The 14,265-nt window shown below is 39.0% G+C and overlaps 2 protein-coding genes across 3 annotated transcripts; one reads left to right on the top strand and one right to left on the bottom strand.

Moving 5' to 3' along the window:
* Nucleotides 1–3,129: 3,129 nt before the first annotated feature.
* On the bottom strand, nucleotides 3,130–5,206 carry LOC136241165 (uncharacterized). 2 transcript variants are annotated; one of them, XM_066032341.1, is made up of 4 exons: nucleotides 5,071–5,206; nucleotides 4,960–5,019; nucleotides 4,291–4,909; nucleotides 3,130–4,110 (listed from the first exon to the last, which is right to left on the bottom strand). In XM_066032341.1, the coding sequence occupies exons 3-4, from the start codon at nucleotides 4,728–4,730 to the stop codon at nucleotides 4,032–4,034; spliced, it is 519 nt and encodes a 172-aa protein (XP_065888413.1). In that variant the 5' UTR covers nucleotides 4,731–4,909; nucleotides 4,960–5,019; nucleotides 5,071–5,206; the 3' UTR covers nucleotides 3,130–4,031. The 2 variants fall into 2 exon arrangements, with proteins under 2 accessions (XP_065888413.1, XP_065888412.1); XM_066032340.1 differs by having other exon boundaries at nucleotides 4,291–5,019.
* A 1,216-nt stretch (nucleotides 5,207–6,422) lies between these two features.
* LOC136239852 (protein ELYS-like) lies at nucleotides 6,423–13,649 on the top strand. Its single transcript, XM_066030603.1, has 10 exons — nucleotides 6,423–6,515; nucleotides 7,482–7,619; nucleotides 9,941–10,025; nucleotides 11,273–11,362; nucleotides 11,440–11,577; nucleotides 11,759–11,863; nucleotides 12,060–12,150; nucleotides 12,367–12,516; nucleotides 12,993–13,157; nucleotides 13,244–13,649. Exons 1-9 carry the CDS (start codon nucleotides 6,423–6,425, stop codon nucleotides 12,994–12,996), a joined length of 894 nt encoding a protein of 297 aa, XP_065886675.1. The 3' UTR covers nucleotides 12,997–13,157; nucleotides 13,244–13,649.
* Nucleotides 13,650–14,265: the final 616 nt, after the last annotated feature.

The following is a 14,265-nucleotide window of genomic DNA, read 5'->3' as shown; positions in this document are numbered from 1 at the left end:
AATCATTTATTGCATACATACAGTACACATAAAAGCAGTTGTATACTTGTACTGTTACCGTATCATGACCTTTTGGTTTGCCTAGCATCTTTCTAGGTATGTATATAGTTACATTCAGTCAAAGCTAAGCAACAGCATTCATTGTTGTGCAGCACCTATTTAAGAATCCATAGCACAAATGAATAAATGAGTGACTAAAAAATTAGTGTCTGTTAATTGATCCCTGTGACCCTGTGCATTGATTGCCTCTGTGGCTTTAGTTTTTGCTTGTAAGGATAAGGTAAGATCTATTATTGGTAGAGCATTCCAGCCATGATCTGGGAAGTCTACCAGCAAAAATAAGAATTAGCACACATTCATCAGTTACGTGACATTGTCTAATATTATTATGATGAATGATGATCTAGCATGAGGGTTTCTGAAAGTATCCTGAATTTCCAGATCACTTTATTTATTTATTAACACTTTACAGCACAAGTGCTGAAGATCTGTAGGACACCTGGTCCTACAGTCTGTTTAAAGTTGTTACATAAGTGTGTTTGAAAAGGTGGAGAAAGGAGAAAAATCCAAGACTGGACTGGACCTAGGCAGCCTTGAACCTGTAGCCATCCGATCAAAGCTTGAATGCTTACAGGAGGTCAGGATGTTTTCTCCTAATTTACATACTGAGGAATATTTTGGATTATTACAAGATTCCAGGTTCCTCAGTTTTTAAGCTGGCAGTGTTCTGTTGATGGTAAGTAACTTAATTAGCATCATAAGCTATATACCATATTTACTTGGTTAAACACCCCAGTATTTATTACCTTAGTTCACAAAATTGATGAGGTGACTATTCAAATTTAAGATGCTCAAACCATATTTTCAAAATCAAATGTGACACCACTCAAGTACAGCTACTATTGAAAGTGTGGCATTCAACCAAGTTTTCCCAAAATTGTACGTGCACGCATATACCATAGATACTGTAGCTGAACTTAGTAGTAACATAATTATAATGACAAAGTCTTTAATGATATTCACAACTGGTATGCACTCAACTATATAATTATGCTATTCAAATTAGAAGCCATGCAAGTACAAGTTTGATAAGCACTTCCTGTTATATGGCTATGCAGGAAGTGCGTGTGTGTGTGTGTGTGTGTGTGTGTGTGTGTGTATGTGTGTGTGTGTGTGTGTGTGTGTGTGTGTGTGTGTGTGTGTGTGTGTGTGTGTGTGTGTGTGTGTGTGTGTGCGATGCGTGTGTGTGTGTGATGCGTGTGTGATGTGTGATGCGTGTGTGATGTGTGCACGATGTTGGCTTACATTATTGTTACACCATATGATTTATGCATGATCAGAAAGGGTACAAGACTGGGTATATATGTATGTCACACAATAATCAGGTGCTGGTTGAGATGTTTCCTGTCTTACTTTGTATGAGTTTGTAGAGCTTGTTTGGAATTGTTGTGGTACTTACAATAGCTATATTGTCAAAGATGCTGAGGCATCAAAAGCAGCCAGAGAGTTAAACACATACACCATTAGCAAAGTTAAGTAATTACATATATACCCCAGAAACCATCCATTGTATATTTAGTCAAGTCAAGCCTCCTCCTGGATAATGACAGATGGACTGCTGGGGTACAGGATGATTGCAGCATGCACCTAAGTGAACAAAAATTGAGCACAAACGCAATAACAATGTGGGGTCCTTTAATTTGAAATCATGATGGTAAGAGAAGCACAATCACAGTGAGTTAGATACTGTAGACCACAGAGCAATGCATTAGCGAGTTATACAAGGTTAATTTATGGTAATATATTATGAATCATGATAATGTAAAATTCTTATGTAGTGGTATATAGGTATCCCATAATAGCTACACAACTGAGACATGATGCTCAGGAAGATATGATGACGTACTCTTTAATTGTTATAAAACACAACGTGTAGCCAAGCAAATAATTATGCTAATAGCTGTTCTGAGTGTTATGATAATGTTATGATAATTATCACACTTTCCTTGGAACAAAAATTACCTCAGAAATTTATTGTTAGTTATAATATACATCATACATAGTTGAAGTATACACAGTATATAGGTATACAAATAAGGTAAAAACAAGTCATGTGGTATAAGCCCCTTTATATTGTGATGCATGTAACTGGCTCTTATCTCAAAAGGTCTCTGGTGTCTGTTGTTTATACTTTAGTGCATACAATACAATCAGTTACACTAACATCACTCATTCATATATAGACATATAAGTATCACAGTAGGAACAGAATATCTCACTATAGTCTGAAGTAAAGCCAAGGATAAGTCACTGTCGATATAACTACAGTATAAGATATCTACCATGTATAATTACCATGCATGGTTCCTGATTTCTGTAATACAGCTGACTTCTTGGATTGTTTAAATACTTTCCTTTTAGCTGATGACTGTACGATAATAATTGTCTCAGCAATAATTATGCAGTTCCTTTGTTAGAATATATATATATAGTCACTATGAACAACTCAACGCAGTATGTACATTCTACTGCATGCATATTTGTACAAAAGTATGATGCTCAAGGACTTAGGTGCTTTCACTGTCAGTTAAACACATATGTATCATCTATATAAGCTTATAAGATTGCTTGCAATTTCATGTAATATATGAGCCATTTTATGTCTATGTCTTCCAAATCATGCAATAACAGTGTATGAACTGATGAAGTAATATGTAGCATGTATACTATTGGTGTATACAAATCAGGGGAGGGTAGCCATTCGACTATGGATGGCCTAACCACTTAAAATCTCTGGACTCCTGTAAATGGTGCTTATCTCATTATAGTCCCTACTGATTAAATTTTACCTTTTAGCTTCTTCATTAACAACTACGTATGAAGTAATACTGTTATCTCCTTAAAAATAGCAGCTGACTTGCATGGGTTATTCCGTTTCCACATTGCTTATGTGAAATTTGCCACCAGCTAGTTAGCTACATAGCAGTAATTTTGTGTTGCTGCACATGCTTATGTGGCTGCTGCAGTTCAGCTGTGCAAAGTGGGGCAATTTTCCACACACCTGTATTATATCATAGATACTATATACAGCATATGAAAATCGTAAGAACATTTCTAGAATATGCCAGAACTGTTATTACATCATCAAAATAATTAATAATGTTGTTCAGTCAAAATTTTAGATGTGTCCTTATATAGTTGCCTGTAGCTGGCCTGCCTGTTCTCTCACACCCCTCCCCCAAATTATCTTTGTTGGAAAATGGGATCTGGGAACGCATTGGCATTATCCTATCCTCTTCGATGGAGCACAGAATGGTTGCAGAGCTATGCTCCATTGAGTATGTTGACTGTTCAAATTTTGACATTTTGAGAGCTACTGTTTTTGAGAGCTAGTGTAGTGCTCAATGGTCTGTCTAAATGGTAAACTCTCGTCCCATCAAATAAACAGCAAATGTCTCTACCCATCAGTTTGACGAAAATTGCTCCCATTTCAAAATCTGAAGCATCTACCTGTAAGGTAAAGGGGAGGGAGAAGTTGACATTCCTTAACACAGGATAAGACAACAACTTCTCTTTCAGCTCACAAAATGCCCTACCGACCAACTAACTCTCTCTGGCTCATACTTTCTGACCAACTCAGTCAATGGATCAGCAATCGTAGTGTAGTTGGGAAAAAAGTGGCGATAATAGCCGGTTAGTCCCAAAAATGATATAACTTGCTTCTTTGTAGTAGGCAGAGGAAACTGCTTTATTGTTTGTAGCTTAGTTGCCTATGTCTTCACCACTCCATTGCCCACTACATGTCCCAGATATGTATATTCTGCCATTGCTAGCTGACACTTTGAGGGCTTGGTTGTCAACCCTACTTCTCGCAACACAGCTCTTAGATGTGCCAGATGATCTTCCCAAGTAGCACTAAACACAATCAGGTCATCAGATAGGCACTAGCAAATTGGTTCATTCCTCGGATAACTTCATCCATCATTCTCTGGAATGTTGCAGGTGCTATACAGAGCCCAAATGGCATCATCTTAAATTTGTAGAGACCGCTGGTGGTAATGAATGCCGTTTTGTGCCAGTCCTCCTCTGCAATAGGAACTTGCCAGTTCCCTATAACAAGATCCAAAGCAGTAATGTACTTACTTGACCCAAGATGTCGTCAACCCTTGGCACACCCACAAACATGTACCTTGCAATTGGAATAGTGTTAGCTAATTTACACACAATTTTATGGTATCGACTAGGCAACAGTAGTTGCTCTACTGTATGACTAGGTTGTTGTTTTCTTACCCACAAATGATACCAGAAACCCATCCTGTTCTACCACTTGTCTGGGTCTCGCTTTCCCCAGATCCTGAATCAGTGGATCTCCTCCTGAAGCTTCCGTAGATCCTCCTTAGCAATGTTAAGGTTGATGTCACCATCACATGCTCTCTTGGCTCTAGCATGTTCGTAGTGCTTTTTCCTTTCCTCTGACCTGGATCCTTGTCCTTCTCACCACCTACAAACACATCATCCTCAAAATCATACTTTCTTGACAATACATTCTCCTCAGTAGATGAAACTGACTCTCCAGATGGAGTGGTAGAAAGAACTCCAAAGATCCCATTGAGGACCCAGCCAGAATTTTTATCTCCCACTTCTGCCTCTGCTCTGGACTCTGTGTCAACTGACTTCACTGCTACCTCTCCACCATTTGAAGTAGCTATTTCTCCTGAAATGTCTAACATTTCTCCACTACCTGGAAAAGGTACTTCATGCTCCCCACTATCCTACTCGGGCTGACTCCTGCTCAGTCTGCTAGCTTGGCTCTGAGTTACAACCATAAAAGCCTTGTCCTCTCTCTTCAACCAATTCACCAGCTCTGGAATCAACAATATTGAGTGTGGCTCGTCTGATACAGCTGCCTCTACAGTAGCCACAGGGTACTTCCATGGCATCTCCATGTGCGCACTGCACATTAACAGACTTCTTTAAACTAAGTCTCTCCTCCCCATGAGGTCACTCCTCACCAAAGTCCTAGAACAACCAGTAGCTATCCAATAGCTACAATGTCATTAACAAACCGACCTTCAACAAACTCCTCACAGCAAAATGGCTGTCTTATCAGTGGTCTTCTAGCTACCCCGATAGTTGCCAGGCTTCCTTGTCACGGTCCTACAGAAGAGAACGAGGAAGAGAAAACATCACAGGGGCACTGCCTTGAAGTATTTTCGAACGTAGCATACAACAATGGGTCTCTTCTGACAACTGCACGAATTAAGACATGGAAGAACAATTCCACTCCTGTCATTAAGTGTGATAGCTTCGGTGCGACACTAGCAACTCACAAGTAGATTATAAACAGCAATTATTGAAATAGAGAAAAGAACACAACACCTGTATTTATAAAATCCTAAGAAAATTCTGGAGTATGCCAGAACTGTTATTATTAACATGGGCGGATCCAGACTTCTTAGAAGGGGGTTCCACTCTGGAATTGCAACTTCGGTCTAGCTGTAGGTTGAGGACCAAAAAAAAATAAAATAAAAGACATCATCTAGTGCTGCTGACAATAGCTGCCCCTCACCAACTTATTTATAACTACTACTACTACTAGCCTACACTGCTCCTCTTAAGAATACTGTGACTGCTCTATTAGAGTATCTCAATCTTGACTGCTCTTCCCACTGCTCTATTAGCAGAGATGCCAACCTCTGAACAATTTTAGGAGTGAGACCTCAAACACTACCAGCAATGTGGACCAGATTCAATTAGCTCCAGGATTTTTGGTAGTGAAGACCAAAAAAAAAAAAAAAAAAAAAAAAAAAAGGTCGTCGCATGTTCTAAGTACAAAAATAAGCACAGGTCTGCCCAATTTTAAGCACAGGGCTAATTACGAAGCAGATCAGGCGTGAGAAATGCGTGAGAACTAAGCTGAAAGAGTGAGAAACAGAGCCCGGGGTTAGGCGTGAGAGCGTGAGATTACTAGCCAAAGAGTGAGACTCACGCCTAATGCGTGAGAGTTGGCATGTCTGCTATTAGAGTATCTCGAGTAAGAGAGACTCTTTCAAAAGGGGGGTTCCATGGAACCCTTTGAACCCCCCTTGGATCCGCCCCTGGTTATTATCTACTACTTTACCAGTTAGCACTGGAGGGTGTATTACATTGTTCAGTCGAAATTCCTCACACCGTGATATTTCTGGACTTCTCCGTTCATCGCAACAAACGTAGTACAACGTTAGATTGTATCTCCCATAATCGAATTCCTTTAGACATGCCTATAAAATGAATCCAATCATGATCAATATACGGAAGTGGTCAGAAGGATATACGGAAGTAGTAAGAAGGATATACGGAAGTGGTCAAAAGGATATACGGAAGTGGTCAGAAGGATATACGGAAGTAGTCAGAAGGAAGTGTCAGTTCAGAAGGAAGGCTAAATGGAGAGTCAGCAATTTCATGTTTCTCCTGAGCACTCTAGTGTTGGGCTGCAGAATAGTCAGACACTGGGGCTGCAGGAAGCTGCAAGTTATGTAACGTGCCATCACCACTTACATCTTATTGCACTATGTCAGATGCTGTATTACTGCACAGATAGCAGGGGCAGATCTAGGATTTATAAAAGAGGAGGGGGGGGGGGGCAGCCCAAGGTACTAATCTCTTGGGTAAAGGTGTACAAAGCACACCCCAACCAGGGGGGCCTGGGGGCATGCCCCCCCCAGGAAAATTTTGAAAAATAGATGCTAAAATACTGCAATTTGGAGACATTTTCACATAAAATTCATAATATTTACTGCCTGTAGATATTTTATATACTGCCTTTAGATTATAGGTATGGCATTTTGCTAATGGAAAAGTTTGGGTAGGTACAGACAACCAAGTACATGATGCACCCCTCTCACAATTGCACAACACTGAATAGGTGCATGTTAGAATAATAATGTTGAAAGTGGAAAATTTTGAAATTTGAACAACACAAGATTGAATCTGGCAGCATTTTCAATGAAAATTGTGTACCTGAATTAAGTATTGCCATACATATTAACTACACAAGTAGATGAATGAAGCCCTTTAAACAGACCAATGCACTTTATTGCATGTAGAGGTGCAGGCAGATTTGGAAATATTCCATACAGAACCAACCACATGTTTCCAGTGAATGTTCTATTAGAGTAGTTAGCTGACTGCTCTATTAGAGTATCTTGATCTTGTACACCTCCAATGCTGATCCGGGTCCTTGTTGCATAAACTTTAGCATAAATCCACTAATAATACCTTGGAAAGATGTTTATAAGGTATTTGTATTATTAGTGATCATATAATTATGCTAAGACAAAATTTCATTATAATACTCAGCATATTGATCAAGTAAAGTCTAAATATGAAGGAAGGGGCTTCAGCCCCCCTTCCCCCCCCCCCACCCTAGATCCACCCCTGGATAGTGTATACTGAATATAATTCTGCTTTGTTTATCAGATAGATGTATCATATTTGTTCAGGTACTCAACAAGTTTGTGTCACTTGGTTCATCATCATTGGATGATCCTACTGAAGTGTACACTCAGTGTATGGCTCTGAACCTACTACCACACTTGTCTGATCACCATGGTGATGTTGAGCAGCCAGTAAATGTTGAGGTATACGTCTGTTAGAATAGCATACAATCCCTACTTGAAATGTGGTGCATGTTACATACATGTTACATGCAATTTCCTAAGACTTGTATGACCTCCTAAACACTCATGTAGTCAATCTGTTGTACATGCATGTTTCATGTAACATGCATGGCAGAAGCGTAGCCCATCACTTAAGTGGTTTTTTTAAAAACCTCCATCACAAGCTTACCAGTATTAAACTGACATGCAAATGACTATAAATAATGTATGCTACTATGCAATATCACCACGGGTTTCTAGTGAATGCGCACACAACATTCAACTCGTTCATCAAAAGTTGATAATATATATATCAACTCTCGCATTCGTGGATCCACTGAACGAAAATATTAGAGACACATTTCTATATTTAGCCTAGATTACTCACGTGATAGAGCATTTTTGAAGAATTTTTGAAGCTTACCAAGCTTACGTGATAGAGAGTGCCATGGCAGGAGTCACAACTCACAAGTGACAAAGGAGACCAGATGACGCTACGAACCTAAGGTGTTCAATGTACCAAGTTTATTTTCTCGAATAGATTACACTGGATCATCATATGGTAGCTACTGCAGTGGCATGCCAGTCTATTTTTTTTTACTTTGTCAGTCAGTCAGGTGGATAAGTCACAAGCTTACAAGTTCTGCTAACAAGACAGGTGTTGAACTGGGATTTTGTGCAATATGTGGCATTTGAATTTCGCTGAGTGAAGTGAGTGAACACGTCATCCTGTCCGCAGTGTGCTGGGACTGCAGCACAGGCTGTGGCTAACATAAAATAACTTGTATTTGCACTAAAATATTAACAATAAAGCTCTACCGGACTGTGGATGAATTTGTTGGAGTACAGTTGTGGCATGTGAGATGATGCTCGATGAATATACCTCCATTAATAAGTGATAAATAATCAGTACTGAAATAGTTATGTAGCTAGTTAATACAACACCATATGTTGGCTAGCCCACTATTGGGTTATTAGCCTTTTTACCAATCATGAACAATTTTGAGTGTGTTGTTGGGGCATCCTGCCTCTCCATCACTTTCTGGCTAACTACACCCCTGATACATGGATTTGGTACTTTTCCTGCATGCTATTATGCATGTGACATAAATTCCGACATGTAGGTAACTTGTAACATTCATTTCAACATGTAACATTCATTCATTTCATTACAGTATAAAGCACACATAAGCATGTTATCAAAAAATTCCATAACAGCCTTGTTTATCTGTGAAGAAAGAATCAAATGATAAAATCTGGATATCAACTTATTCCCTTACTCAACAGGAGTTCAAAAATCTTTTTTGTTGTTTCATTTCAGTACACCAAAGTTATGGCCGTTTATTTACGTAATGTCGAAGCGATAATATGCGATTGATTTTTCTTTATTGATTTTCATCTTTGTTTGTGGTGAAGGAAGGTGGCAGGAAAGAAAACTTACTTCTACTGTTCATGGCAAGCATATGATGGTGCAAGTCTCGACTCTGTATAGCATTGCATTCATTAGTTACAACTGTTTTAGTAAGCACCTGTAATTTATTTTCCCTTTACTTGCTGTACAAATTCATCTTTCTGTCGTTGCTATTTTGTAGGGCTATATATAACTCTGAAAGATCTCAGCATATGAGGCTGAAATTTACCAAATTATACAATTGGCTAAGTAGACTACAAATATTTAGTAAAACGGAATTTTAAAAAGTGTGTGATTATGTACGGTTTTCACAAATCCGGTCACATTTTTAAGTTGTCATTATATATATATAATTTGACCAACAAGTTTAAGATTTCATTGTAGAATTCTTTATGCAACATAACTGTACCATACATCTTGTGCCCGTGTCACACTACATGTCAACATGCAGGAGTTGTGCATGTTGTCACATACATGAAATCCTACTGTAACATGCATGTCACTGGATCATGCAGATCACATGCACCTCACATTCATGTAACACTCATGAATCACTAAGCATTCATGTAATTGCACGGCCACATGCATGTTATGTGCACAACATTTTGGGTAGGGGTGTGACTAGGTTTTGTGGCAGTGGATGCCAAATCATGCATGAAGGCAGTTGGGTACTCTGTATGAAGCAAAAGGCTAACAAGAATTTAATGTCTGCATTATGAAATTACATTGGAGTAGGAGTTTAAGTCTCCCTCCCTTCCATCATATCCTTGTATACTGTTTTAGCTAATACAGTTCAGTGTATACTGCATGATGTAAATGGGAACAAGGGAAAGTATGTATATGACTGAGTAGATCACCCCATACATACCGTATGTTGCTTCGTTTTGTGTAGTTGCAGCGAAGAGCCCTTCTTGATCTGGCACTGGAAAGGGATTTCTTCTCCATCCTTCACTCATGTGCTAAGTCTTGGACCGCAGGTAGTACTTGTGTATGTCAACAACATTGTTAATAGTGAGCACTTCAGCACTTGTATTCTCTATCTGTAACCCGATTTGCAAAATGATACTTTTCGTAAATTTTACAATACAGGTTGCTAATGGTAGCTACCAAATTTTCACTACAAATGGAGGCATTTATTGTATTGGTAGAGTACAATAATACCACCTGAAATTTGGACATTTTTGAAAGTTTTTTCAATCTGGTATAATGGAGATTGTGGGTGGAGCAATAAATGAAGGGAAAGGGCGAGTGAAGTACTACCAGGTCCAGTTTGAGGCTTTTCCATCCACTCCGAGCTCTTGTTATAGTCCCAAAAGCAATCTAGTCTACTGATGTTGTCTGGCTGAGTCCATAAGAGCTGTTCCAGCAAGGCCACAGTGGTATCAAGGCATCAGATTGTCTACCATGGATTCTCAGAGCTCCAGAGCAGATCCAGCAGAGTGGTAGTAGGATAACAGTGGAAATTATTTGTGACTTTTGTGTAATAGCCCAGGTGACATAAAACGTGTTTGATTTTTGTGTGAAAATGGTACCTTTTATGCAAATCTGGTCACATATTCTGTTTATATCCCTCTGAATGTCTGGGGACCAACTGGTATTCAAACAACTGCACAAAGTCAGTGGTAAAGGCAATTGACTTGCAAGCAATAAAAATTTTACCATATTTGTGAAAGAGTTTTACTTGAATTGTTTGAAAACCATGGGCTCCTCTAAAATTAAACTCTTTGAAATTGCTATCTTTAACTCTCACAATCAATTGCTGGGTTGCTAATTTGATCACCACGCTACCAGCACATGTGTAGCTACTGCTATGTCATACGATATTACACAGTACAAAACATGTGTATCAAGTTAGTCATCATGTTTTCAGAGGTTTAATAGCTGCTTAAATTCAATTGTGTAAACATCATGTGTTATGCACTGATGCATGGGTGGGTGGGTAGCTTGAGTGCATAAATAAAACCTTCGAAAATTGTTTAGTGGCTCTTTGAGAATTTCCTTAAAAAATAACCTGTTATATGGTATGTACTTTCATATCTACTCTGATATGATAGATCACTCATACTTTAACAAAGCAAGTATTTTCAGAGTTAGTTTGGTAAGGCTATGATCTAGCTAAAAAGTTTGTTCGGAAAATGGCCAGGACCTAAATTGTTGCATCATCAACACACGTGTATTGTTTATGTTATAGAGCACTGTACATTAGCTATTGTATTAATTTTAGCTCTGACAACTGAGGGGTGTACACTGTCTGCATTGCTTGAGTGGGCATGGCTTAAGCTAATGCAACTGAAACAGAAAAAAGATGAATTATGTAAGTCATGAATGCCCCTATGGGGTACATAAAATGGATCTACCCCTGTACGTACTGTGTTGTCCCCATATGTGCAGGTCAGCCATTGTTTGATGGTACCAGGATTGATGATTGTCATATGCAGCAGTTACGACAGGTCCACCGCTCCCTAGCACACCTCACCTGTCTTTTCCAGGTGCTCCTGGAGACATCATCCACGCCAATGACTGAACAAGGTGACTGCCTGAGAGGGAACACCAATGTATCCTTAAAAGGGCTAAGGGACACTATTGAATTGATAAGTTTGAATATATAGAAAAATCTTATCACAGTCGGTGGCTTATGTACCAAAAATTGTACTTCAAAGCCAGTATACAATGAAGGTAATTTTATTGATGCGTTACATTGTTCCTACAGGCTATACTGATCTATTGACCAAGTGTCATGACTGTGCAGTACACAAGAATATGTTGGAAGTGACCCTCTGGTGTATTGGAAATAAAGTAGTACCTCAAGCTTTTGGTAAGCATTGCCGTGTAGTGACATCAGTTGTGATGCTAGGTTAATTTTGCTGTTTTCCTAAAACCACATATGAAATCTTATGTACTAGCTATAGGCACCCTGGAAAATATTTATCCATGATGGTCATGTTATTAGATTGTTCTTCAAGAATTTCTAGCATTACAATTATAAAAAAACTCTGAATTTTTTTCAGCAGATGAAAGTGATCATTGCTTGTATTATCCGGTGGATGAGCTAAAGAAACTCTACACTCAATTAAGACATGAGAAACAATCAATAGAATCCAGGTAAGAGTTGCTATACCACTTAACAAAGTGACTGATGCAAACTGAAAACCCTGAACAATCTATTACCCATTCTGAGTCTAGTTATCTACAGTGATATGGTTTGATACAGGATATAAATGACCATTCTATCATGAAGACTTTGTAAGGGCCATTGTAGACCATGAGATGACATTTTAATTTACTGACTTGTTGTCACACTGTGTGTCACCCACACAGCTACTCTCTGATGGTGGACGTACTACATGACAACTGGGGTGTGGAGAATTCATGGAGGATAATGGTGATGGCACGTTCTACCCACCAGCCAGCATTAAGCAGTTCATCAACATCTATGCCACCCAGAACACCAGCCTACAACACTGTGTTGTATCCTTTGTGTAGTGGATAACATATTGAGACCTGTATATATACTGTAAGGTGGAGACTCATACCAAGATGTTATGATTCAGGGATCCTTTGAGACTTTAACTATGTGACATGGGTATCCTCTAGGGCTGTTTGATGATAATAGTGATAGCATGGTTATCATGATATCCCGTGTTATTATCGTGATAAGCATAATGACTTGTCTATTATCAATATCTGTAAATCTCTTATCACACAGTCCTTGTATCCTCACTTTTTTGACACTCATATTTTATTTGTAGACCTAATAAACTGGTCAGGTTTCCAGTTGTTGGACATTTATACCTTCCATAACCTCACTTACCTGAATAAACTGTTGGGCACTATTAAATTTTTTGGTCCGTGTTATTTCATCTGTATTGTATTACTGCCCATCTTTGTGGATCGATATTAGCATCTGGTGATCATCACATCATCCTTAACTGCTACCACTACAGATGATCTACTATCTCACTGAGCTCAACACAATGGCTCATATCAGTAGTGCTGTGTTCCAGCTGCCCAGTCAGTTAGCGACCAGTTATGCAAAGGAGTTCTGTGTGCCAGCCCAGCTAGCTTACTTTGCTGAAGGTCTCTGACATCTTGACCATGGTTCTGTTGAGGTGTGTGCGTGTGCCTGCATGCGTGTGTATCCATGTTACAAGTTCCTTATAAACTCTTGTACCATTATAAACTCTTGTACCATTAGAAGGCTGGTAAAAAGCTGCTGTCTTATGTCCCTACCCAACTGGTCAATGATGTGATATTCTTGTTGCACCCTGCCATCATAAGAAGTTTTATGTATAATGGTATGTCTTAAGTTGTGTTTGTGGTATTCGCATCGCACAAGTAATATAATACACCCATGTGTTTTGTATCTGATTGTAAACACGACATCTGCCGAGGGTGGAGTTGTTTACAAATCAGACACAAACTGAATGGGTGTGTTCTAACTGACTAGTGGTATGGGGCATGCACAGATTGAAGGCACCCATTTGTAACATGGAAGGAACAAGAAAGCAAGGCAAATATTGAGCACTGTGTATAATGACTTGATGGTTAGTTAATTTATTGTTAGTTAGTTTATTCATTGGTAGCATTTTTACCTTGCATGAGCTGGGAGGTGCCATCATGGATGTCAATCACTCCAGCCATTGTACTGCTTCACATCCAGCATTTAGACAGGTGTAGCTGAAGTGTCTGATATTTATTGTTGAATGGTGCAGCACTATAATAGCCTAATTTATTGGCAAATGAGTGCGTGTGGTATACAGATACCACCCAGCAGTTGTACTGCTTCCCATTCATTCAGGCAAGAGCAGTGTTGTGTGTTCAGTCGTTCCAGAGCAATTTACCTCCTTATCAGTTCTTGCCTTGGATTGTGACTACCTGTGGTGGTGTGGTATTTGATTTTGTTTGAAGTCTTTGAACTGATTAGTGGCCAGACTGTGTTTCCAAAGGAGATACTTAACCATGTTACAATTATTGGTACCGTTTACAACTGATTTGCACCACTAGCGACAGCCTTTGATCTGCACTCACACCATACTACAAATTATATTTATATGGTATAGCTCACTGCTTTCAGTAGAGGCCATAGAGTTATAATACTCAACTGTACATAAGTAATATATGAGAGCCACATTTTAATACAAGTCAGGGTAATGACAAGTAATGTACTAGATGTGAGAAAAGGATGCTAAACTGTGGCTTTGGGGCTGATGTATATGT

The sequence above is a fragment of the Dysidea avara genome, chromosome 12 (assembly GCF_963678975.1).
Source record: "Dysidea avara chromosome 12, odDysAvar1.4, whole genome shotgun sequence".
In the NCBI taxonomy this organism is placed as follows: domain Eukaryota; kingdom Metazoa; phylum Porifera; class Demospongiae; order Dictyoceratida; family Dysideidae; genus Dysidea; species Dysidea avara.
Note: the sequence above shows the minus strand (reverse complement) of the source record. Positions and strands in the feature narration are given on the sequence as shown.